Raw genomic sequence first — 23682 nt, 5'->3', positions numbered from 1 at the left:
GTCCATGTGAATTTTTATTTTTGCGTGAACTATTCCTTTAAGATGTTCTGCACTGTTGCACTGTCCTAAGTTATTTAGTGTGTACTAAATAGTAGTGTATACTTAAAATTGTCTCTCAGCATTAAATAATACATCATTTTTTGTGCATTACAGTAGTAAATAATGTTTTTTACATGACAGTAGGTTACTGTTAAACTCTCATTAACCTACTCCAGTGTAAAAAAAACAAACATTATTTACTACAGTAATGCAATAAAAGAAAAAGGGGTTGATAAGGTTTTTTATTTTGTTTTTGAAGGAAGTCTGGTAACACTTTACTTAAAGACATTACATGTAATGCATTATAAAAGACAAACAACCAATTTCAGATCTGTAAGAAGAAGAATCTGTAAATATTATACTGCATTTTAACTTCAGTTACAGTCACTTATGATTATGAAAAGATATAATGCATTGCAATGTGCATTATTAATACCTTTATATTTTATTATACGTAACGGCTTTAAGTAAAGTGTTACGAGAAGTCTCTTAAGCTCACCAACAGAGTTTATTTGACCAAACATACAGTAAAATCAATAATAATGTAAACTATTACTACAACTGTTTGAATATATTTTTTAAAATGTATTTGTACAGAAAATGTTTTTTTTTTTTTTTAAATATATGCATGATCTTTTTGCAAAATTTGTAGTCATTTTTTTTTTTAATTGGTTGCATTAGGAGCAAAATGGCAGAAAATTTAATTGGTCAATATTCTCAAGATGCACATATGAACTTACCTGTATAATGAAACATTCAGTCATTTTAAAGGTTTAGTTCACTTCCAAAAGAATAAAGAAAGATAAAACTGTTCTGATAATTTACTCACCCCCTTGTCATCCAAGATGTTCATGTCTTTCTTTCTTTGGTGGAAAAGAAATTAAGGTTTTTGAGGAAAACATTCCAGGACATATTTCAGTGCAGCCTCAAAGGGCTCTACACGATCCAAGCCGAGGAATAAGGGTCTTTTTTAGCAAAACACTCTGTCATTTTCTAAAAAAAAAAAGGGTATACTTTTTAACCACAAATGCTTGTCTTGTATTCACGCATTACATGCAAAAAAAAAAAAATCCAAAAGCCCTTTGCAAAAAAAAAAAAAGGTAAAACAACAATGTCAGATGATTTTGAAGTGAGAGAAAATGAGATGGAGTTTTTCACCCTACCCTACCTTTTTGAACCAGAATACACAGACAAACTAACCATGCGTGACCTTTCCAACATGATTATGTAATGCTTGAAGTCGTAGACACACATCACAGAGCTAGTGCAAGACTAGCATTTGAGGTTAAAAAGTATAGCAATTTTAATTTTGTTTTTAGAAGTTGGCCAATGGTTCCACTAGATAAGACCCTTATTCCTCGACTGGGATTGCGTAGAGCCCTTTAAAGCTGCATTGAAACTCCAGTTTGGTAGTTTAAACTGTTGAGAACCATTGAAGTCCACTATATGGAGAAAATTCCTGGAATGTTTTCCTCTAAAGCCTTAATTTCAATTTAATTTGTCGACTAAAGAAGAAAGACATGAATTTGGATGACATGGGGTACGTAAATTACCAGAAAATTTTTATTCAGGAAGTGAACTAATCCTTTAATAGAGTTATGGTGTTTATCAGCATTGTTTTGTCACCACAGATCCGGTTAATGCGCGATTTGCTGAAGAGAGGGATTGGTGTTCACCACAGTGGCATCCTGCCAATCCTGAAGGAGATTATCGAGATGCTCTTCTCCAAAGGTTTAGTAAAGGTTTGTTTGTTTTATACAAAGAACATTTGAATATAGCTAACAGCTCAATTTAAATCTAAACGACAAAAAATAGGTGGTAACGTATAGTCGTTCTCTCTTTCAGGTGCTGTTTGCTACAGAGACGTTCGCCATGGGTGTAAACATGCCTGCCAGAACCGTTGTGTTCGACAGCATCCGCAAACATGACGGCACAGGATTCAGAAACCTGCTTCCCGGTAAAAACACAGCTCCTTTGCTGTCTTACATTACGAACAACGAAATGCCTGTTTTGTCCAAACATATGCTGACTCGCATCTCTTAAGAATGCCTGTTGCAGGTATTCTCATTTAAAATGATAATTATTTTGGTTTATCATAACAATGGACATAATAATAAGCTGTCAGATACTTGTTGGCAGAGGCTCTACAGGCAGGCAGACAGACGCTGCTGATGACCAGGTGTTTGATGAATAAGACATCTCTAATGAAGGAGCAGATTAATTATGCTGGAGTAGTGCAGATGTTTGTGCACATGTGACTGGACCGCAGTGAGATTGGGGGGAAAGACAGCAGGAGGCCTTTGATGTGTGTGTGTGTGTGAGAGAGAAAGAGATGCTTGAGTTTGCTTCAGTCTATTTTCCTTCTAATAATAGTTTGTATGAAAAAAGGGAAGAGAGAGTATAGCTGGTCGCTTTTAAAGATATAGCACACATTTGCACTGTTTTAGCCATTGCATCAAAGGCATTTTGCATGTTGCATACACAAAATACACATTTAAAATAACTGCTTTCTATTTGAATATATTTTAAAATGTAATTTATTCCTGATCAAAGCTTAATTTTCAGCATCATTACTCCAGTCACATGATCCTTCAGAAATCATTCTACTATGTTGATTTGCTGTTCAAGAAAAAAAATATCATTGTTATAAATATTGAAAACAGTTTATTTTTTTATTTTTTTATTTTTTTTTAGGAATCTTTGATGAATAGAAAGATCCAAAGATCAAACGGTATTAACAAGTAACAGTATTTTTTAATGCTTTTATTTAGCAAGGATGTGTTAAATTGATCAAAAGTGATGATAAAGACATTTATACTGTGACAAAAGATTTCTATTTTGGATAAACGCTGTTCTTCTGAACTCCCCCCCAAAAATAATTTTTCAACATGATAATAGTAAATGTTTTTTTTTTATTCTGCAGCAAATTAGAATATTAGAATGATTTCTGATGGATCATGTGACTGGAGTAATGATGCTAAAAATTCAGCTTTCAAATCACAGGAATAAATTGCGTTTTAAAACATATTCAAATAGAACAGTTATTTTAAATAGTACAAATATTTTACAATTTTACTGTTTTTTTGCTGTACTTTGGATCAAATAAATGCAGGCTTGGTGAGCAGAAGAGACTTTTTGAAAAACATTAAAAATCTTACTGTTTAAAAACTTCTAACTGGTAGTGTAAATATTCATAAAATATTTAGTTTAATGTAACAATACATATCAAGAATGTGTCTAGGTCATGTTTTACCCAAAAATGAGAGAGGAGGGGGGGATACAAATTATTATTTTTAATTTAAAGACCCAAAATAATTATGCCTGGTTTAGGAACATTCAAGATATTTTGCACTGTGAAAATAGTTTTATGTTTTATAACTCTCTCTCAGTTGCCTACTGTAATGTAAAAAAAAAAAAAAAAAGTAAAAACAAAAAGTTATATATTATTTAATTGTGAAAGATAATTATATGCATATACTACCATTAAATATTTAACATCTGTAAGATTTCATTAATTTAATTTAAAATACAGTAAAAACAGTAATATTGTGAAGTATTCCTACAGTTTTAATTTTAATATATTTTAAAATGTAATTTTCTCCGTTATGAACTTTTTTTATTATTATTTTTTCTTTCTATTATTATTCTTACTATTTTCTTGCTAAGCATTTATTATTATTCTCAATATTTGTGTGCAAACCTAACATTAGAATGTATTTACTGCACTTCACTGGCAATCAATTTAATGCATCCTTGCTGAATAAAAGTATTCATTTTTTTAAAAAGAAATCGTACTCCAAATTTTTAAATGATAGTATCCTGGTAGTATTTGTTTAAAAAACCCCGAAGAATATCACAGATAATTGGATTTTTCCCCTTGCTTAATTGTCATGAAAAAAATGTCACAATGCCAAAAAATCTTAATGGCAAATGGTAAAAAAAAAAGCTTAATTTTCTTTAAGCAAAATATAATATATGTATATAATGTATATACACTGCCGGTCAAAAATTTGGGATTTTTAATGTATTTTAAATAAGTTTCTAATGCTCATCAAGGCTGCTTTTATTTGATCAAGAAAAAAAGAAACAAATGTAACATTGTGAAATATTATAATAAAAAAAAAACTTTCTTCTGTTTTAATTAAAAATCTAATTTATTTCTGTGATCACATCTAAATTTTTCAGCATCATTACTCCAGTCTTCAGTGTCACATGATCTTTCAGAAATCATTCTAATATGCTGATTTATTATCAGTGCTGGAAACAGTTGTGTTGCTTAATAGTTTTTTGGAACCTGTGATACCTTTTTCAGGATTCTTTGATGAATAAAAAGTTAAAAAGAACACCATTTATTTAAAATAGAAATCTTTTCTAACAGTAATATCCACTACTGTTCAAAGGTTTGGGGTCAGTAAATTATTATTCTTTCTTTTTTTTGAAAGAAAGTGTTACTTTTATTTAGCAAGGATGCGTTAAATTGATAAAAAGTGATAGCAAAGATATATATTGTTAGAACAAACATTTTATTCATCAAAGAATCCTGAAAAAAATCACAGGTTCCAAAAAGTATTTGGTAGCATTGATAATTCTAATAATAAATCAGCATATTAGAATGATTTCTAAAGAATCATTTGAAACTTAAGACTGGAGTTACAGCTGATGAAAGCGTTGCATCACAGGATTTTTTTTATGTATATTAAAATATTTTATAATGGTCTTGATGAGCGTAAGAGACTTTTTTAAAACACATTACAAGTCTTACTGATCCCAAACTTTTGAGTGGCAGCGTATATGTTTATATAATAATATGGCGTTTCGAAGTGAGATTCAACTATTTTGTTTAATCCATCTATATGTATAGATTTTTTTTTTGTTTAAAAAACACAACTGATGCTTACTCTGACATTGATTAAGAGTGCACAGTACTAAACTCTTTGTGTGTGTGTGTAGGTGAGTACATTCAGATGGCGGGCCGTGCGGGCAGAAGAGGTTTGGATGCTACAGGGACCGTTATCATCCTCTGTAAAGCTGGAGTTCATGATATGGGAGACCTCCACGCTATGATGCTGGTCAGTACTGCAGTCTATGTCTGTGTTAAACACCTACAGCTTTCTCCACAGGTCAGGCCTCATGCCTCACAGCTGATGATTGTCCTCAGCATGACTAAAACTGAAAAACATGAAAAGTAAAAATCCACAGATTTAGACATGATTCATTTTTTTTTTTTACAAATGTCTGAAATGTTACATGATAGGAGAGATATTTTGATCGTAACTGGTAAAGTCCAACCATTACTGTAGTGCTCTTCCCTAATCTAAGGCATTATTATGATCTGAAGAGATCTTGTCTTCACTTGTAAATCACTGCCTGATTACTCAATCTGGAGCCAAATACAAACGTTGCTGGTCTTTTTTTAGCGTCATGCAACCTTTGAGTGCACCTCTGTCATCCTCTTGTGGATGGAGTGTGGGTGAATGGGCTCCTCTTCATTAGAGCGTCCAGCGTGCTGGAGCTGTTTTAACCTCTCAGTGCTTTACATCACGGCTGTTCAGTCAATTAACCCCTGTTCCTGATTTACTGACCCCATACACTGCTATTCCAGCACAAAACTCACCAGCATTCACTAGTGTTGTTGTCATTTTGCTCTTTACACTTCACATACCAGCATCCACAATTGTGGGAGCTGATTTTGAATGCTATTAGTGTTTGGAACCTATGGAAGCCGGTTTCCGCCACTGAATAAAATTTTTGAAAAGGTAATTGCTACTTTTTATCTTGCAATTCTGACTTTTTTCTTGCAGTTGCGAGTTTATGTCTCACAATTCTGACTTTTTTTTCTCAGAATTGTGAGATATAAACTGGCAATTGCAAGAAAAAAGACAGAATTGCAAAATATAAACTCACAATTGCGAGAAAAAAGTCTGAATTGTGGGAAATTCGCAATTTTTTTTTTCTCGCAATTGTGAGTTTATATCTCACAATTCTGACATTTTCTTCTCAGATTTGGGAGATATAAACTTTATAGCAGTTGTGTGTTATAAAATAAAGTCAGAATTGCAAAATAAAAATTGTGAGTTTGTATCTAGCAATTCTGACTTTTTTTCTCAGAATTGTGTGATATAAACTCACAATTGCAAGTTATAAAGTCAGAATAGCAAGATATAAACTCAAAATTCGGACTTTTTCCTCAGAATTGCATGATATAAACTCACAATTGCAAAAAAAAAAATTGTGAATTGCAAGATAAAAACTCACAATTCTGACTTTTTTCTTGCAATTGTGAGTTATATCTCGCAATTCTGACTTTTTTTCTCCGAATTGCGAGATATAAACTGGCAATTGCAAGAAAAAGTCTGAACTGTGAGAAATTCGCAATTTTTTTTCTCACAATTGTAAGTTTATATCTTGCAATTCTGTCTTTTTTCTTGCAATTGCCAGTTTATATCTCACAATTTTGACATTTTTTCTCAGATTTGGGAGATATAAACTTTATAAAATAAAGTCAGAATTGCTAAATTAAAAACTGAGAGTTTATATCTTGCAATCCTGGCTTTTTTTCTCACAATCGTGAGTTTCTATCTCACAATTGAAATATATATACTCGCAATTGCAAGTTATAAAGACCAGTTTTGATGGGGAAAAAAGACTGATCCCTTCTCAGAATTGTGAATTTACATCTATACAGCAATATAGATATTTACAGCAATGAAGTTACAATTCTTAAAAAAAAGAAAGCCAGAATTGCGACTTTGTTTCGCAATTGTGACTTTATAACAAACAGTTGCAAGTTTATATCTTACAATTCTGAGAAAAAAAGTCAGAATTGCGAGATGGCCACCAGGTTTGCACACATCTCAGGAGGGATTTGTCCTACTCCTCTTTACAGATCTTAAGTCATTAAGGTTTCGAGGCAACTCAAACCTTTAGCTCCTTCCACAGATTTTCTATGGAAGAGTGGCTAGGCTACTCCAGGACCTTAATGTGCTTCTTCTTGAGCCACTTCTTTGTTGCCTTGGCCGTGTTTTTGGGTCATGGTCATGCTGGAATACCCATCCACGACCCCTTTTCAATGCCCTGGCTGAGAAATCATCCCTTTGATGTGGTGCAGTTGTCCTGTCCCCTTAGCAGAAAAACACCCCCAAAGAATAGCGTAAATGTTTGATGGTGTCCTTGGGGTCATAGGCAGCATTCCTCCTCCTCCAAACACGGCGAGTTGAGTTGATGCCAAAGAGCTCAAGTTTGGTCTTATCTGACCACAACACTTTCATCCAGTTCTTCTCTGAATCATTCAGATGTTCATCTGCAAACTTCAGATGGGCCTGTACATGTACTTTCTTGAGCGGGGGGTCCTTGCAGGTGCTGCAGGATTTCAGTCCTTCACGGTGTAGTGTGTTACCAATTGTTTTCTTGACTAAGGTCCCAGCTGCCTTGAGATCATTGACAAGATCCTCCCGTGTCATTCTGGTCTGATTCCTCACCATTCGCATGATCATTGAAACTCCACAAGGTGAGATCTTGCATGGAGCCCCAGACCAAGGGAGATTGATGGTTATTTTGTGTTTCTTCCATTTGCAAATAATCACAGCAACTGTTGTCACCTTCTCACCAAGCTGCTTGGCGATGGTCTTGTAGCCCATTCCAGCCCGGTGTAGGTCTACAATCCTGTCCCTGACATCCTTGGACAGCTCTCTGGTCTTGGCCATGGTGGAGAGTTTGGAATCTGATTGATTGATTGCTTCTGTGGACAGGTGTCTTTTATACAGGTAACAAACTGAGATTAGGAGCACTCCCTTTAAGAGAGTGCTCCTAATCTCAGCTCGTTACCTGTATAAAAGACACCTGGGAGCCAGAAATCTTGCTGATTGTTAGGGAGTCAAATACTTATTTCACTCATTAAAATGCAAATCAATTTATAACTTTGTTGAAATTAGTTTTTCTGGATTTTTTTTTTTTTTTGTTATCTGTATCTCACTGTTCAAATAAGCCTACCATTAAAATTATAGACTTATAATTTCTTTGTCAGTGTGCAAACTTAAAATCAGCAAGGGATCAAATAAATTTTTCCCCACTGTAAATCTTGTAAAGGCAAATGATTCATTTTGAGAGACCAGAATATCATAGAGACATGGGCTCTTTTGAATTGGATGAGTAAAAAAACATGTTTAAGACACTCTGACAAGTTTGCAACCGCATAGCAATATCCTGACAATCACACACAACCCCCTAGCATCAAGCCTGTAAATTTTGCACAGGCAGATCCTCAGAAAATATAACAATATAGTTTATAGTCCATGCTGTTTTGAAAAATAGGAAAAAAGCATGAAACTTTTTTTTTCCCCATGCATTTGATCTGCTGATGAGTTTGACCCAGTCCATGCTGGATGGGCCAGTAATCTGTGTGCTGATCAGCTCCATGTCATGGACGTCATGGCAACAGCAGCTGATGCTGTAATAACGCACAGTGTGTTGTCAAGGGCCGCTGTGTGATTGGAGCGCCGCTGTATGTCAACTCCATTTCCCCACTCTAATTACACTGGATCAACACAAAGAGCGCCATGATACGCATATCCTTACATTGTGTCCTTATACGGTTCTTAAGCTAATTTGTTATTTTATTTGTCAGTACGCCATAGTCATTCATAGCCAATCGATGAATGAATAAATGCTAATGGATGATTTAAATATGTATGTGTGGTGTTTTTCTCTGTCAGGGCAAGCCGACAGTGCTGCAGTCTCAATTCAGACTGACCTACACCATGATCCTGAATCTGCTGCGTGTGGAGGCCCTGAGGGTCACCGACATGATGAGGAGGAGCTTTTCAGAGAATCACAGGGATACGCAGGTAAACTGCCTCATTTCCCAGCAGCCCCTGAGTGACGGTGAAATGTCTGTGGGGTTTGCATGCCCCAGTAGCTGCATCGGTAATTCAATCTAACAAAAGGCGGAGATGTGAAATATGTGATGAAATGTTATGAAACTCTTTTGGGTAGCCAAGTCATTTGTGTCTTTGTGTTGCTCAGGCTCACGAGAAGAGAATAAGTGAGCTGAGAAACACGCTCTCCTCTCTCCCTCCGCTGGACACGGAGGGGCAGTTATCTGATTTACTGTCATATTACCACACCATCACTGAGCTGCGCATCACCACAGAGGCCCTGCAGGTACACACACGCACACAGAGTTATATGAGCACAGTGTACACTTTCACAGAGCTGCACACTCTAACACTGGTTTTACAGCGTTTGAGTGATTATGTGCAGTTACAAAACAGCCAAGAAAAACCTTCGACGGTTGAATACAGATTAAAAGACAGAATTGAATTGATTGAATAAATAAATCAATAGTCCTGATTTAAATTTTAATCCGGGGTGTTATAGTGAACTAAAACCATTAATTTTAAATTAATAATAAAAATTTAATATTACCAAATAAAAGTTTTTCAATAGTTGCTAAAAAATAGTTACAAAATTAAATATTAAAAAAAATATATATTTTTTTAAATTAGTTGCTAAAGCAACAATCCTCATTTTCATTGTTTTATTTTGATGTTATAAAATAACCAAAATGAAAACTTAAATAAAATGATTGAAAAGCTGTGTAGACATTTTAAAAATTCACACAAAATTATTATAAAAAATGAAATATACAAAAAATATAATAAACTATATAAAATATTTTTAAAAAATTGTTAAAAAATTATGTTAACTGAAATAAAATTACTTTATAGAATATATATTTGAACTAGTTGCTATAAAATTAATAAAAAGCTATGTAGATATTAAAAAAATTAACAAAAGAAATTGAAATATACAAATATAATAAACAAAATCTAAAAAAATCATCAAAAGAAAAATAATGTTAACTGAAATAAAATTGAATTAAAAAATACTTATTTCAACTAGCTGCTAAGGCAACAACTCTCTTTGTTTAATTTGATGTAATAAAATGAAACTGAAATAAAATTAATAAAAAGCTGTGTAATTCACAAAAAAAATAAAAATGAAAAAAAAATTAAATATACAAAATATACAAATATAATAAACAATAATACTTAGAAAAAGTTAAAAAATTAATATTAACTGAAATCATTCATCATCAATCATCATAAGTATAAAAAATATATTTATTTCAACTAGTTGCTAAGGCAATAGTTATTTTTTATTTAGTTTAATTTGATGTAATAAAATAACTACAACTAAAACTTAAATAAAAAGAATAAAAAGGTATGTAGACATTTTAAAAAATTACAAAAAGAAATAAAAATGAAAAAAAATAAAATGTACAAAATATACAAATATAATAAATAAAAAAGTAGTTTAAATGAACGTTAACTGTTAATGTTAACTGAAATCAAATCAAATATTAAAAATACTTATTTCAACTAGTTGCTAAGGCAACGGTTCTCATTTTTATTTAGTTTAATTTGATGTAATAAAAACTGAAACTTAAATAAAAAGGTATGTAGACATTTTAAAAATTTACAAAAATGAATAAAAATGAAAAATAAATAATATACAAAATATACAAATGTAATAAACAAAAAAATTAAAAATAGTTTAAAAATGAACTTTAACTGAAATGAAATGAAATTGAATAAATTAAATTAAATAATAAAAACAAATAAAAATTTATTATACAAAATATACAAATATAATGAATGAAAATCTTTAAAAAAACATTTAAAAAATGTGTGTTAATGGAAATAAAATTAAATAAAATAATAAAATAAAAATGTGTTAATGGAAATACAGTTGCTAAGGCAAAAATTCTCATTTTCATTTAGTTTAATAACTAATACTGAAATAACATGAAAGTCTATGTAAACATTTAAAAAATTCACACAAAAAAAATACAAATATAATAAAAATGATGTTATTAAAAAAAGCGTTATTAAAAATTATTATAGTATATCAACGATACTAAAATATCACTGATATGATTTTAAATTGTTAAAATATTTATAGTTCTGTGTTGTTATTATAACATGATATAACACCAAAGGTATGGGCATAAATGATAACTTCAAATAAAACAGTACAGCCATTATGATAATATTTAGCTGGCTTATTTCAATAAAAATATTTAAAATGCATATATATCTATAAATTGTATTGTATTTTTATAATAATCGTGTGTATGTGTGGCAGCGAGCTGTGCTGGAGTCAGTGAATGGACTCAAAGCTCTATCTGTGGGAAGGGTGGTAATAGTGAACAACAGCCATCATCACAACGCTCTGGGAGTCATCCTACAGGTGTGTGACTCAATATTGAACACATTTTATTCTCATCTTCACCGTCTCTAACCATAAGCGCACATCTGCAGCATTGCCAATAACACTTTCACATACTGAGTTATAAAAGTGGGGTAAAATTCCTCCAGTCTTCAGTGTCACATGATCCTTCAGAAATCATTCTAATCTGCTGATTTGCTGCTCAAGAAACTTTCTTATTATTATCAGTGTTGAAAACACTTGTGCTGATTAATATTTTTGCAGAAACTATGGCTTACCCCACTCTTCTCTATTTGTTTTCCTCTTATTCTTTCCTCTCATCTCCTCCCACAGGTGTCCAACGATGCAGTAAATCGCACGCTCACCGCTCTCATTATCTGTGAGAAGGGTAATGAGGAGGCGGCGGGTGATGATCTGACTAATAAAGTCTTACATCCCATCTACAGCACTACACTGTTTATTCCAGAGGGTGAGCAAACACGTACACACACAGCATCACATCCACCCCAAAATCGTATCTGCCCACACAGTGACATCTAAAACACCACAACTACTTTTACAGCTTCGTTTGTTGTTAAAGTGTTATTTACAGTCTGACTGTGTGTTTAGGACCCTGCAGTCATACAGTGCAGAAACTGAAGCTGCAAGACATCTCTGCTATCACAGCCAAAACCCTCAAGGTCATTCCAGAGAGAATCATCGACAACTACAATAAAAGACAGCAGCCACGCTTCAGGTGTGTATGTGGTTGTCTAAGCTGCGAGTGAATTTGCATTTGTTGAAATGCGGTAATGAATAAATAAATCTCTCGTCCTAGACTTGATCCACCAGGTCAGGCTATTTCGACAGCAACTCAGGAGCTCCTGCGATTGGCTGAGGCAAATCCAAATGGCATTGCGACCCTTGACGCTGTAAATGACCTGCACCTGAAGGGTGTGGATGTGGTGGAGGGAGTGATGAGGCAACGAGTGTTACAGGACAGTCTGAAAGACTTCCACTGTATTCACTCACCCACCTTCATTGAACAGGTCTGTTTATTATACTCATGTATCACATTTATACACATAGTCTGGGGTCAGTAAGATTGATTACTTATTTAAGATTGAAAGAAATTATTACTTTTATTCAGCCAGGATGCATTAAAATTTTCCAGATAAATTATTTTCTTTAATAAAAAAATAAAATGCAAAAAAAAAAAAAGATTTTTTTTTAAATCACATTTCCACAGAAATAATAAGCAGCATAACACTTTTCAACATGTTTCCATTTGAATTTTTCTAAGCTGATATTTGTTCTTGTTGTAATCATTTTGATCAATTTCTCATAAAATTGAGAATTTTTTTTTTTATGTAAAAATACTCACAAAGACTTGTCACTTTTTCAGTGTGTTCGGAAGATACAGGATCTGTTGGAAGTAGTTTTTTAATAATTTGAAGCACATTTAGAGACCATATTGGCGTATTGTGTTACATTCAGTTTATTGGTAACACTTTTTAAATCCAAATCCGATTAGCGGGGTTCAGGCGCTTTAAGGCATTTAAGTACATACTGGATGAAAAAAGACATTACATATTATTTATGAAGCCTGTAACAACCTAAATCAGTGATAAAAAAAAATACATTTTTGTAAATCCACATTATTTACCATAGATATAATGATTTTTTTTTTTACATTTATGACTGTTATAGCACCAACTGTGGTCCGATCTTGCTAAAACTTTGCATGTTTGTTTGGAATCACCTGTCGCATGTGCTCACCAGGTTTTGTGAAGTTTTGAGTTTTCTTTTAGGCTTTATAGGCTTTTGAGTATATTTAGATAGTCCCGTTTCTAAACAACCTAGTTATAGCTTCCCAAAGAGTAGATTACAACATTTTTTAGATCATCTTTGACCTAGAGAGTCCAGAGAGTTGTACTGCAGTGTTTTTTTCCAGATTGAGCAAAGAACCTAGGACTAGTTCGCAAAAGTATTTTTTTTTACATCTTCTCAATCATTTAACTAACAGTTTGGTTGACAGCAGTGGTTCTAGAGGCAAAGTTGTTTGGAATGAGGAGGTCTATCATATAATATGAATATCTCGTGTATTTGTGAAAAACCATGCAACATACAATTGTTTGAAAAATGTGATATCGCCCCCCAGTGGCTGATTTCTTTCAAATTTCTCTCAGACCTTTGGAGCCGTGAGTTGAACAGGCCCACCGAGTTTCGTTCTGATCGGCCTCCATTAACCTTGTCTAACAGGTGCTCAAAATTCGTCAGCCAGTGTTGGCCATGTTTTTAACATTAGTTAACTGCTTTAGTTAACATGAACTAAGAATGAACAATACTTCCACAGCATCTTAGTTAATAAGGATTCGTACAAGGTGCTTGAAGTACTTGAATTTGACTTAATTTAAACTCCAAATCAGCTAAACCATTGTGTTGCAAAATGTTTCGTGAATCATTTGTTTAAGATCAGGACTTGAAATTGTGAATCATCTGATTTTAGATAGGAACTTTGTGTATTGCGAATCATTTGATTCAGTTCGGGACTTCGGATCGCTATTGTGACTCGTGGCTTGATTTAGATCGGAACTGGTTCTTGAATCATTTGCAAATTGAATGATTCAAATCAAGTGATTTGCAATTTGAAGTCACAATCTAAATAAAATTCAGATTGGAACTTCAGAACGTGGATCACAAATGATTTGATTTAGATCGGAACTTCGGAGCGGATTTGCAAATCTTTTGCTTCAGATCGGAACTTTGATCGAATCATTTGTTTCAGGTCAGGATTTCAGAGCAAATTCATTAATCTTTTTTTCTGTTTTTTTTTTTCTTCCCCTAAACAGTAGAAAACATCAAACCATTAATGCAATATAATTATAAAACACCAAAAAAAAAGAGATAAAAGTATACGCAAGTACAAACCCTTTAAGAAAATTAAAAGTGGTTTTACTATAATAAAAGTGTAGTATACTTTGAAATACTTCAGTAGTAATACTTTGCACGTGCTTCACTTTATTTTTGCCATTTTTATTAGTAAATTTCTATTTATCTATTTTTCTTTTATTTGAAATGGAAGACATTGTACGATATGCGAGATCTCTGATTGAAGTCCTTAAAAATTAAAAGTAGTGCTTGAAAAGTCCTTGAAAGTCTTGGAATTTCATTTTACAGTATCTGTACGAACCCTGGTTAATGTTATTTCAGCATTTACTAATGCATTATTAAATTCAAAAGTGCTTGTTAACATTAGTTAATGCACTGTGAATTAGGGCTGCACGATAGATCGTTTCAGCATCGTCATCGCGATGTACGCTTGCGCGATAGTCACATCGTGGCAGTCGCGATGCAGGGCAAAAAAAAATTATGTGTGTCTGATTTAAAAATGTACTTTCTATATTTCTAAACTTTCTATTCACGGATCTATATTTGTCTAAAATAAAGTAATTAACTCATATTTAAGGGTTCTTTAAAAACTACAATGCACACGTTGCTTCACCTACTTCATGCAGTCTCTGTGTGCGCATGGCGAAATGAGCGCGGGACGGGAGAAAAGCGCCGAAATGGAAGATTTGGTCGCAAAAAGAAAGGCAATGTCGGTCATATGGAAGTATTTTGGATACAAAAAGGATGCTGCTGACCAAAAACAGGTGCTTTGTCGGGAGTGCCTGGCAGTTGTTGCCACAACTCGCGGAAACACTACGAATTGAAGGGACCGCTCACATGTCGCGCCTAAAAACGCTTGGAAAACGCTAGGCGCGCCGCTTTCTCCTTCTTTCCAAAGCGCTCTGTAACTTGAGTGGCAGAGTGGCATCTGCCGTTGCTACAGACGCGGAAGTTTCAGCAAAGATAAATAAACAAAGATAAATGGATTTCCAAAACTAAAAATTGCTTGCAGTAGCTCTGCTGCTAAAAAATGTTATCCCTGTAACAGCTATGATCAGCTGTTCCTCCATCTTGGCTAAGCTTTTAATGTTTTTCGTGAAAGGAAGAAGCTGATTTCCCTTTCATCAGGGTAAAAGCAACATTCATTATTAATTTCATATTGGAGCCTTGATTTGCCTGAATTGACAGTGAATACGGTGAGTCAAACTGTTTATGAAACTACCCAAAATAAGCTTTAAAAAGTATCTTGTTTCAGGGTTTTGATTATACTGTACTTTTACTTTTTTTATTCTTTGAAAATGCTTACAAAATTACCCCAATTATTCTTGAATTATTATTTGATTTTTAAGCAGATCAAAACAACCTGATGAACATGAATGAATTTGTACACATCGCAATATATATCGCAAGAAAAAAATATATCGCAATGTAATTTTTCCCCAATATCATGCAGCGCTACTGTGAATTAACATGAACTATAACAGTGAACAACTGTATTTTCGTTAGATAACATTAACAAAGATTAATACATAGTGTAATAAATGTATTATTCATTGTTTGTTCATGTTAGTTGATGCATTAACTAATGGAACCTTATTGTAAAGTGTTACCAATTTATTTATTCAAAATTTCTTGACTTGGTTCTAAAAAGTCTTAAATTGACCTTCTTAAAGGCTGCAGAAACCTACTGTTTAGTACTGTTTTTACTGTAGAGTCTTCTTTCAAAAACTTCTTAAAAAATCTTACTGACCCCAAACTTTTGATTGGTAGTGTTTTTCTTGCTGTTTTAGGTCATGTCCAAATCCACTGTGCAGACAAAAGGGAAAAAATGTGATTTCTAAATGTACCCTCAGCTTTGTTTTCTCATCCATATTTAGTAATTTGGCACAGTAACTCTCCTGAGTGCACAGACTCTCATTTATTGAGTGTGACAGTGGCAGGGAGGAATAAGGATGTGTCTCATTAGCTCTCAGTAATCACTTCCAGCCTTCCAGTAGAGTGATAAACTTGCTCTCTCTCACTGTCATTTTCATATTCTCTCTCTGTGTGTGAATATCTTGCTCAGTTTGCGCGTGTGCAGGAGAGGATGAGTGTACAGGAAGAGCTTGACAAGCTTCTGTTCCTGATATCTGATCAGTCATTGACACTGCTGCCTGAGTACCATCAGAGAATCAAGGTCAGTCCACTTACTGCATGTCCATGTTAAAAGTGGATATGTTTTAGTAGCACAGTAATATGTTCTTTGATATGCAGTCATGAAATGAATAACAAGAGGAGTTTTGTGTACAGTGGTGGCCAAAAGTATTAAAACACTAGTATTTTCACCAGCTAAAAGATGGTTTTAAGTTAGTTATTTCTATCTTTTGCTGTGGTGTGTCAGTAGGAAATATCAGTTTACATTTCCAAACATTCATTTTGCCATTAAGTGAGATTTCTGTTTGCACAAGGAGTCTGACAACATCCAGTGCTCCACACAGAGATCTGATCCCATCATCATCCAGGCTGTCTGGAATGACATGAAGAAACAGAACAAACTGAGACAGACTAAATCCAGAAGAACTGTGGCAACGTCTCCAAGATGCTTCAAGAAACCTGCAAAGTGCACCTAGGACAAAAGCTGCTTTAAAAGCAAAGGATGGACACACCAAATGTTGATTCAATTTAGTCAATAGAAGTTAAATGATAAAGAAAATCTATTTATGACAGCATCCTCATTTTACAGCATTTTTACACAAGTGTCTAAAACTTTTAAGAGTGCTGTAACTTTGCAGGTAGGTTTTTTGAAGCATCTTTGAGATGTTGCCACAGTTCTTCTGGATTTAGTCTCAGTTTGTTCTGTTTCTTTATTTCGTTCCAGACAGACTGGATGATGATGAGTTCAGATCTCTGTGTGGAGCACTGGCTGTTGTCAGACTCCTTGTGCAAACAAAAATGGATTACAATTGATGGCAAAATGTAAACTGATATTTCCAATTGACACACTACAGCAAAAGATAGAAATAACTGACCTGAAACCATTTTAGCTGCTGAAAATACTAGTGTTCTAATACTTTTGGCCACCACTGTATAAACATGCAGATATATTTCTTTAATATGTTAAAAATGTTTTAGAAGTCTATTAATTAGCATCTATTAATTCTACATGGGCCTGTATAGAATCCAGTAGCATTATACAGCATTTAGAATAAAGTTTGAAGGTATTGTAGAGTTCACACAAGTAATAAATGACCAAGTTTTCTTTCTTATTTAGGCTTTTATTAATATATTGTGGTTTTTTTTTGTAAACTGTTCCCTAAAAGCCCAAAAATGAACTTGTAGATTTACTCACCCTCAGGCCATCCAAAATGTAGCTGAGTTTGTTTGTTCATCAGAACAGATTTGGAGAAATCTGTTTACCGATGGATCCATACAGCTGATAAAAACATCACAGTAATCTACAAGTAATCCATATCACTCCAGTCCATCAGTTACGTCTTGTAAAGCAAAAAGTTGCATATTTGTAAGAAATAAATCCATTTTAACTTAAAAACTGCTAAAATAACGTGCTTTATCCAGTGAAAAAGTCATCTTGTCTGTATCAGGAGAGAAAAATGCTCAGTTCAAGCACTGTTTACAACACAAAACTGTCCAAAACAGTTCTAAATAAATATGTTGATGGATTTTGATGTGAAAGATCAACAATGTTTTTCACAGTTTTTTTCACTGTAAAAAAGTGTTATTATGGATTATAGGCTCATATTTTGGCCAGAAGCTTTTGTTTTTTACAAACTCACAGCGTTTCGCTTCACAATATGTTAATTGATGGACTGGAGTGGTGTGGATTATTGTAATGTTTTTATCAGCTGTTTGGACTGCCGGCACCTATTCACTGCAGAGGATTCATTGGTGAGCAAGTGATGTAATACTAAATTTCTCCAAATAAGTTTCAAGTGAAATTTGGCACGTCATGTACAATAAAAAAATACAGTTGAGGTCAAATGTTTACATACACCTTGCAGAATGTGCAAAATGTTAATTGTGTTACCAAAATAAGAGGGATCATACAAAATCCATGTTATTTTTTTAATTTAGTACTGACCTGAATAAGATATTTCACATAAGACATTTACATATTAAGAATCAAGTGCATGTAAACTTTTGAACAGGATCATTTTTATAAATTCAGCTATTATTTTCTCTTGTGGACTATATGTAAACATCTTTTATGTGAAATATCTTATTCAGGTCAGTACTAAAAAAAACAAAAAAACCGCATTTTGTATGATCACTCTTATTGTGGTAGAATAATTAACATTTTGCAGATTCTGCAAGGTGTATGTAAACTTTTGACCTCAACTGTAGAAAAGAGTGTAATGCCTTTGAAACCTGGAAGAGAAAAGTGTAAACTGTTCTAATTATGTAAAATGAAAACCTAATATTATTTGCTTTTAATATTCCTAATCAAACCAGAATTAAAAGGATAGTTCAGCAGCCAAATAAGCTAATAACCCAGCTGCTGCGATTGTCTGTTAATCAAAAAACCAAAAAGAGGAAAATGAATAACTTTTGTAGCTTTAAAGATTCATCTGTATTTAATTTAGTATTAGCGTTTGAGAATTAATGAATCACCCTCATGTCGTTCCAAACCCATAAGACCCTCGTTCATCTTCGAGACACAAATTTGAATTGATGTTCATACTACTTTTCTGCGCCTTTTCTGAATGTGGTAGTTGTGTTGCTGTCTGTGCGGAGTCAGAAAGCTCTCAGATTCCATCAAAGATATCTTAATTTGTCTTCAGAAAATGAACGAAGGTCTTAGGTTTGGAACGGCATGAGGGTGAGTAATTAATGACAGCAATATCATTACTGGGTGAACTATTCCTTTAATAATTTAAATTGTTTATATTAGCCAATACTGATACAGTCACTGATATTTTGGCCACCGCTCATTAACATTTTCTTGCTATTCTGTGTTCACCTGGTGTTAAAAATTACCATTGAATGTTTGCGAATGTCACAGATATTACAACCACAGTCGGAGCTAAATGTATAGCACCATTATTCGCAGGTGTTGGAGGCACTGCAGTATGTGGACAGCACTGGAGCGGTTCAGCTGAAGGGACGTGTGGCGTGTCAGATCAGCAGTCATGAGCTGTTACTCACTGAACTCCTGTTTGAGAACACACTGAGTCCTCTCGCCCCTGAGGAGAGCGCCGCCCTGCTGTCCTGCCTCGTCTTCACACAAAACACCCAGATAGACCCGCACATCACCAACACGCTACAGGAGGTAAAGCAATGCTCACAACGTATCTCACAAACGCATAAATGAATGTAAATAGAAAATATTATAATATAGCATTTAACTATTCAATACTATTAAAGCTAGGGATTAGAGACATCTGAGAGACATTAAACATTTTCTTTGAGCCCTCAGCCATTAGAATATAAAGCATCAGATACTCTTGTTGTCATGGTTATGGATGGATGTAAATTTACACGGCTCTCTGACCTCAACACCCAAGAGATGTGCATAAGAATGTAGTGGATGCGGCCTGGACGCTTTGCTTTATGCCTTTAGCAAAGGATGCAGTCGCACACAAACAAGTCGAACGGCCCAGAAACATGGAAATGCTTTAAAGGGAACGTGAATAAGTCATGACACTATGAGAAGCACGCAAGAGTTTATATACTTCACAGTGGCTCGTAAAGCAATGTGAAAAAGCCCTTGCTGTTCAAACGCAGCGAGGTGAGGTTGTACAGGTAATGTTGCTGCAGTTCGACTGCATGACTACATTGCCTGGATTGTTGTAGTTGTGTAAGCACTTAGACAGCAGATGGAGACAAGAGTAGAGCACAGGACAAAAGAAACTGACGCAGTGCTGTGCTAAGAGATCTCACTATGACTAAAACAGTATATAGAACTGTATGTTTAGGTCTGCCGATTGAATGAATTACACAAGATGCCACTTAATTAATTGAATTAATCAAATTAATTGCTATTTGTCACATATATCAATAACTCTAATTGAAGATAAGACATTAAACATAGTACTATAGCCTGTATCATTTCATATTAAAGTGCAAATGAAACTAAGTATGTGTGTCAGATCCGTGTCACATTCAGTAGCGGTAGCTCTTAAAGTAATAGCAGCCAAATAAGCTAATAACCCAGCTGCAGTAATGTCTGTTAATAAAAGAACCAAAAAGAGGAAATTAACTTTTGTAGCTTTAAAGATTCATCTGTATTTAATGTAGTATTTAGTGTTTGATAACTTCATTCAATTTCTGTATATTTCCTACTTGCTAAAGGGTATGGGTTTGAGTAAAATGTGAATATTTGTTTTATTCTATAACAGTCTGATAGCATTTCTTCCAAATTTCAAATTAAATTATTGTCATTTAGAGCTTTTTTGTAATGTAAAAAGACATTTTGGTCAAAATAACAAAGATTTTTAATTGTTATGAAAATCAGAGTTATTCCACCAAATATTGATTTCTTAAATCTTCTGAAGTTAAGGGATTGGTATTGTGTTGTCTAAAAATGAATTTAAACATGTCTGAAAACATGCCATCTTTTTTAGTTATTTTGACCAATTATCAAAAAATGCTCTAAATGGCAACATTTTTATTTAAAATTGGGAAGAAATGTCATTTGTAGTTTACAGAATAAAACTAAAATATGTTTTACTGATGTTATACATTACTATAAATAATAAAGACAGAGAAACTAAAATGTATATATTTTTCCATAGCTATGTATTTAATACTATTTATTTTAAATTGCAATATATATATATAGAGAGAGAGAGAGAGAGAGAGAGAGAGAGAGAGAGAGAGATAGCGATAGATAGATAGATAGATAGATAGATAGATAGATAGATAGATAGATAGATAGATAGATAGATAGATAGATAGATAGATAGATAGATAGATCTCAATAATCTACATTCCGTACATCATAATGACAAAGTGAAAACATTTAGAAATGTCTGTAAATTTATTAAAATTAAAAAACTGAAATATCACATTTACATAAGTATCAGTCCCTTTGCAACAACACTTGAAATTTAGCTCAGGTGTCTCCCATTTCTCTTGATTATTGCTGAGATGTTTCTACACCTTAAATGAAGTCCACCTGTGGTAAATTAAATTGATTAGAGATCATTTGGAAAGGCACACACCTCTCTAAAGAAGGCCTCACAGCTGATAATGCATATCAGAGCGAAAACCAAGCCATGAGGTCAAAGGAACTGCCTGAAGATCTCAGAGACAGGATTGTATGGAGGCACAGATCTGGGGAAGGCCACAAAAAATCCTGCTGCACTGAAGGTTCCCAAGAGCACAGTGGCTTCCATAATTCTCAACCAGGACTCTTCCAAGAGCTGATCGCCCAGCCAAACTGAGCAATTGATGGAGAAGGGCCTTGTCTAGACTGGTGACCAAGAACCTGATGGTCACTTTAGTTGAGCTCCATGATCATATATGCAGATGGGAGAAATCTACAGAAGGACAAACATCACTGCAACTCTCCATCGATATGAGCTTTATGGCGGTGTGGCCAAACTCAATCCTCTCCTCAGTGAAGACACATGAAAACTCTTTGAATTTGCAAAACAGCATCTAAAGACTGTGAGAAACAAGATTCTCTGGTCTGATGAACCTCAATTCCAAGCATCATGTTTGAAGGAAACCAGCTCTGCTTATCACCTCCAGAGTATCATCTCAAAAGTAAAGTGTGCTGGTAGCAACCTCATGCTGTGGGGCTATTTTTCAGCGGCAGGAACTGAGGGACTCGTCAGAGTAGAAAAAAAACTAAATGCACCAAAATATTGAGGGCTGAAGGTTGACCTTCCAACAGGACAATGACCCTAAGCACACAGCCAAGGCAACTCTGTGAATGTCCTAGAGTGGCCCAGCCAGAGCCCTATCAAACATCTCTGGAGAGACCTGAAAATAGCTGTCCACCGATTTGGAAAGGAGAATGGCAGAAAATCCCCCAGTCCATGTGTGCAAAGCTTGCTGCCTCATACCCAAAAAGACTCGATGCTGTAATTGCTGTCAAAGGTGCTTCAACTAAGTACTGAGTAAAGGGTCTGAATACTTATGTAAATGTGTTATTTCAGTTTTCTTTTTAATAAATTTAGACATTTCTAAAATTCTGTTTTCACTTTGTCATTATGAGGTACGGAGTGTAGATTAATGAGAAAAAAAAATATTTAAACAGGCTGCAACATAAAACTGAAAAAAGTGAAGGTGGTCTGAATACTTTCTGAATGCACTGTATATTAAATAGTCTTCGGTGTTGCATGATCCTTCATAAATCATTCTAATGTGCTGATTTGCCACACAAGGAACATTATTATGTTGTGCTGCTTAATATGCTTGTGGAAACCGGGATACATTTTCTCCCTTTCTTTTGCTTTCATAGGGCATCAATCAAGTACTCAATGTGGCACAGCACATTGGTGATCTGCAGAGGGAATGTGGGATAGCTCAGACTGCTGAAGACTTTGTGGCCCAGTTCAAGTTTGGCCTGACTGAGGTTGTGTACTGCTGGGCAAGAGGAATGGTGAGGACTGACCCTAAAACACAAATGATTGGACCATCCCTGTGGCGTTATTTTAGTGTTCATTTACTTTATGTGATATTATAGTTTTTATAAAATACAAATCATATTTCTCAGTACCTCCAAATAATGGTGGTGTGTTTTTGTGTCTGGTAGCCGTTTGCTGAGATCGCCGAGCTGACGGATGTGCAGGAGGGGACGATTGTGCGCTGTATCCAGAGGCTGGACGAGGTCCTGAAGGAAGTGAGACAGGCTGCGCGCATTGTGGGTGACTCTGTCCTAGGCAGCAAGATGGAAAGAGCCTCTCTGGCCATACGCAGAGATATTGTGTTCACCGCCTCGCTTTACACACACTGAGAGAGAGAGAGAACAAGATTGATTTGGAATATAAAATGGACCTAAGAAACTGTACTTGAATTACTGAGTGCATGTTTACATGGAGTAAAGTATGCATGTGCGAGTGAAGGAGAAATTCACACCTCACACCCGACCAAAATTGTCATCTCTATATGAAATGGAGCTTGATGTCAGTTATGAACTGTAATTAAATGTACAGCAATAAAATTAGCTGTATGTGGAAGACTGGTTTCATCCGTATTTTCAGAAGAAAAAAAAAATTATTTAGTGCTTATGTTTTGTAATGATTTTAAATAGAACTGCAGTGGTATTTTCTTTTATGTTTGCGTGTCATTATCATTGCTATTCTCAGATTTGGTCTTTTTTTAACTTTTGTCATGCAGGACTTATACAGTTGAAGTCACCTTGCACCCAAAATAAGAGGGATCATACAAAATGCATGTTATTTTTTAGTACTGACCTGTGTAAGATATTTCACATAAAATAAGTTTACATATAGTCCACAAGAGAAAATATTAGTTGAATTAGATGACCCTATTCAAAAGTTTGCATACATTTGATTCTTAATACTGTTGTTACCTGAATGATCCACAGCTGTTTTTTTGTTTAGTGATAGTTGTTCATGAGTTGTTGTTTTTGTC

The 23682-nt window shown here is 34.3% G+C and overlaps 1 protein-coding gene across 1 annotated transcript in view; it reads left to right on the top strand.

The window, feature by feature from the left end:
• LOC141333271 (superkiller complex protein 2-like) overlaps positions 1-23169 on the top strand; it is a 38901-nt gene extending 15732 nt beyond the window's left edge. Inside the window, exons 17-29 of the mRNA XM_073838246.1 lie at positions 1671-1781; positions 1885-1996; positions 4990-5108; positions 8751-8882; positions 9061-9198; positions 11185-11289; positions 11602-11737; positions 11878-12004; positions 12086-12296; positions 16205-16315; positions 19187-19405; positions 22547-22687; positions 22841-23169. Coding sequence (XP_073694347.1) covers positions 1671-1781; positions 1885-1996; positions 4990-5108; positions 8751-8882; positions 9061-9198; positions 11185-11289; positions 11602-11737; positions 11878-12004; positions 12086-12296; positions 16205-16315; positions 19187-19405; positions 22547-22687; positions 22841-23041 — 1863 coding nt within the window. The 3' untranslated portion in view covers positions 23042-23169. The remainder of the gene's footprint in view (positions 1-1670; positions 1782-1884; positions 1997-4989; positions 5109-8750; positions 8883-9060; positions 9199-11184; positions 11290-11601; positions 11738-11877; positions 12005-12085; positions 12297-16204; positions 16316-19186; positions 19406-22546; positions 22688-22840) is intronic.
• Positions 23170-23682: the final 513 nt, after the last annotated feature.

Source organism: Garra rufa, chromosome 4 (assembly GCF_049309525.1).
Source record: "Garra rufa chromosome 4, GarRuf1.0, whole genome shotgun sequence".
NCBI lineage: Eukaryota > Metazoa > Chordata > Actinopteri > Cypriniformes > Cyprinidae > Garra > Garra rufa.
Note: the sequence above shows the minus strand (reverse complement) of the source record. Positions and strands in the feature narration are given on the sequence as shown.